Genomic DNA, 3714 nt, shown 5'->3' with positions numbered 1-3714 from the left:
ATAATATACAAAAAAATATAATAACATAATATATAGTATTAAAAATATAATCATTACAGATTTCTCCATTATTATAAGTTTATTTTTTGAATATTACTAAAATTTTGGTTTATAGTTTATAACGTATAATAAATTCTAACCCTTAAATATAACCTATACTCCGCGGTCGAAATTATAGAGATTGACTCAGACATAATATAAAAACACTATTACCATAATGCGTATAAAATATAAAATGATTTTTATACGGTTCAATATTATTTTTCTTTTATTTTTTGTGGATAATTATTCAAAATTACCTTGAAATATCTTTCCATTGTTACAAATGAGCTCAACAAAGTTATCGTTTAGCATTTGCAATTGTCCAATTAAGGTATCTTCAATTTCATTATTATATAAAATAAAAATAAATCAACGAAATTATACCCACTCCTATGATGCAATTCTTATTACCCATTGTCGCTACTCGCCTGAACGAACGCCAAAGCCGTCTTTTCCTCTGGAAGGCGGGGCATAAACGCTGCGCGGCGGAATCGACGCTAACCGATCCCGCCAAGACAGTTGGGGAGCTGTATGAGCTGTGACTGGGATATGTTATGTTCTATTTCACTCACTGTGATGAGACACATATTTATTTATGCTGTGGCACAATTGTAGAGAAAGAAAATGTTTAGGAATGAATGAAGTAAAATCTCTTTTTGTATTTGTTGTTTGTAAATCTTTGGTAGTACTACTAAAATCGGGTTAGATTAGGTTATTCATTCGTCGCATCGCATAGATCTAATTAAATCTATGATTCGTCGTATCGTCGTTGTGTATGAATCTGTAGAAATTTTAATAATAGTGTGATTGATATTCTATTTGAATCTCCGTTTTTTTTTTTAGTTATTTGTGATATTTATTTTGTGATAAGCTAGACTTAAAACTATTTGAAATGCCAAAATCAAAAACTATACGTAAGTGCATTGTTGAAAATTGTTTCAATACATCTTCAGATTTAACTTTATTTAGACTTCCAAAAGATGATGAAAGGTAAGCCATTTACTGTCATTGTTATAATTAAATGAATCTACATTTATATGTAATTTTTCATTTAATTTTAGGTGCTCGATTTGGCTAAAAAATTGTAATAGGTTGAATCTTGCCCATTTTTCATCAGAACATTTATATAGAAGTTACCGAGTCTGCAGTTCTCATTTTGACGCCAAGATGTTTGCAGGCACTTTTAGTGATATAGCAAAGAATAAACTGAAGAAAAATGCGATACCTACTATTATGCCTAGTACATTTCTAACATATTCCCTTAATAGGTACATCTACGTTTAACAATTTTTTTTGCAGGACATAGTTGTGATGAAGAAGTAGTAATTGCAGAAAATCCCAATATATATGTGCCAAATATTCACATACTTCTATCCTATACTGATCATTTTGCAATTGACTTGAAGCCGAAAAGTGGGGCGACGTACCAGCGTATTCATACGCATGCGTTTACTTTACGGGTTTTGATTGGTTGAAAAGAACCAAGAACGGTGAGCGCCGAGCGGTAAAAAGCCAAACCGAGCTAACCTAAAAAATATTCTCATTTTGTTTTGTGTTGTGCTAGTGCTTTGGTGAAACTGTTATGGTATAGTGTATATTTTAATAAATAAATAAATAAATGTATCTTTTGAGTTTTATTTCATAATCTGTTTAAACCTGCACTAATTCTTCTATTAATTTGTCTTGTGTTGATATTTAGTAAAAATGTTTCAAAATTATACNAGATCCCTAAATCCTAATGGACAACTTTTAGGATCTTTTATCTGCATAATAAGTAATTATGTTCTATCAATTTGGATTTTATGAACAACAATTTTAAAATGGGCAAGGCCTGCTATGTATTAAAGATGATATAACATGGTCTTGTCTCATTGAATGTATTGTAAACTTGCATAAGACATAAAAATACCACGCAAAAAATGAAACTTGGAACATGAAATTAGTATTGAGTGAAAACTCTTATTTGTATCCTCTTTGGTACTACTAGCCATAAGATGAGACATATGGTTTATGCAGGATGGAGTACCACCACATTTTTTCTGCCAGTGCGTCAGTATCTGAATGAACATTTTCCGCATCGCTGGATTGGCCGTGGAGGTGAATTTGTTTGGCTAGTGAAAAGTCCAGATTTAAACCTTTTGGACTTCTCAATATGGTCACAAATTACAAAGAGAAAATTAATTCCGTCGAAGAGTTACGACAAAAAATTCAAGAAGCCATGAATGCCATTAAAAATAATCGACAAAATTTATTTAATATCCAAAGCTCTAAGAAAGCCATGGCAAAGTCTACTGAGGTGGAGGACGAACAAGTTGAGGATTTACTCTGAAGTTTTTTTTATTACTGTTACTGATTTTTATTATTACTTGTCAATGTTATTGTTACTCCGTACACTTGTAATTTTAAAGAATAAACATTTTTTTAAAGCAAAATACATTAAATGTTTAAAATGTAAATAACTCAAAAACCGATAAAGTTAGATGAATTAAACAAGTACATTTCCTGTGTAAAAACAAAAAACAACTACCAAATTTCGAGTTAATTCTGCTAAAAATTCCAAAATTACCTATTGAGAAATTCCAAATTAAAATTCCAACATTATACACCCTGTATCTCGCAAACCTATATCATTTGTATAACAAATTAAGCTCAATCATATAATTATTTGGGTGTGTAATATCCAGTTAAGAAATTTCCCATTTTTAATTAATCACCCTGTATTTGTTTCTTAACCTAGCAGTTGTGTTTTGATTTGATCGTGTGCGGTGTTTTATATTGTGATTTATGTTGCTTTTAGACAGAAAATGTTTTATTGTTGTGTGCCTTTTTGTACTTCAAAAGGAGATGCTGTCTCTATGCACAGATTTCCAAAAGATGAAAAGGTAAGTTTTTTATACAATCCACTCTATCAAACAAAACAATCGACGCCATTTTTTTTATGCCGTACCGTATCGTGTTCGAATGTTAGGTTAGTAGTTATTTTTTGGTGTTTGGTTTAATTTTGATGTTGAACTATTGTTTATAAAAATGGTGTTCAAGTGTGTGGTAAAGGACTGTAATAACGATCACAAAACACAAAAAATGCACGTGTTTCCTAAACATCCAGAGGTATATATATGTATTTACTAACCTAACGTTCATAATATTGTAATTACCATAAAAATTTAAATTGTAATTTTCGCAATGATTTTTTAATTACACAGTGGGTAAAAGTAAGTATGACTTGTAATTCTTTACAGATATTCCAAGTATGGGCCCAAGCACTTGGTAGAAGAGACCTTTGCTTAAGAAATGTTAAAGCTTATCGAGTGTGTGATATACATTTCTCAGATAATCAAAAATTTCCAGCAAATCGCAATAGATCTAATTTGATATTTGGTGCAGTACCAGATTTAAATATACCTAACGAAGGTATGATATAGGTATCTACATAATCTTTTGATTGGATAAAACTATTTTATTTCCACTGAAAATACATACATAAAATAACTAAACATAATTTATATGTACTAAACTAACAAATCATAATTTTTTTAGAAGAAATAGGAGAGAAATGGACAGGTATTTATTAAATGCACTTTGGTACTACTAGCCATAAGATGAGACATATGGTTTATGCAGGATGGAGTACCACCACATTTTTTCTGCCAGTGCGCCAGTATCTGAATGAAC

The 3714-nt window shown here is 30.6% G+C and overlaps 1 protein-coding gene across 1 annotated transcript; it reads left to right on the top strand.

Moving 5' to 3' along the window:
* The first annotated feature begins 667 nt into the window (after window positions 1-667).
* On the top strand, window positions 668-1517 carry LOC111693031 (52 kDa repressor of the inhibitor of the protein kinase-like). Its single transcript, XM_023457167.1, has 3 exons — window positions 668-1032; window positions 1104-1282; window positions 1342-1517. Exons 1-3 carry the CDS (start codon window positions 935-937, stop codon window positions 1515-1517), a joined length of 453 nt encoding a protein of 150 aa, XP_023312935.1. The 5' UTR covers window positions 668-934.
* Window positions 1518-3714: the final 2197 nt, after the last annotated feature.

The sequence above is a fragment of the Anoplophora glabripennis genome, unplaced genomic scaffold (genome assembly GCF_000390285.2).
Source record: "Anoplophora glabripennis isolate ALB-LARVAE unplaced genomic scaffold, Agla_2.0 scaffold6758, whole genome shotgun sequence".
Taxonomy (NCBI): domain Eukaryota; kingdom Metazoa; phylum Arthropoda; class Insecta; order Coleoptera; family Cerambycidae; genus Anoplophora; species Anoplophora glabripennis.
The sequence above is the reverse complement of the archived record's forward strand: the minus strand, read 5'-3'. Positions and strand labels throughout refer to the sequence as shown.

Excerpts from the sequence above, each read along its gene's own strand:
- LOC111693031 (XM_023457167.1), top strand. The coding sequence starts at position 935 with ATGCCAAAATCAAAAACTATACGTAAGTGCATTGTTGAAAATTGTTTC. Across the intron at positions 1,033-1,103 it reads CTTCCAAAAGATGATGAAAG|GTGCTCGATTTGGCTAAAAA; the intron begins GTAAGCCATTTA and ends ATTTAATTTTAG. Across the intron at positions 1,283-1,341 it reads GATACCTACTATTATGCCTA|GACATAGTTGTGATGAAGAA; the intron begins GTACATTTCTAA and ends TTTTTTTTGCAG.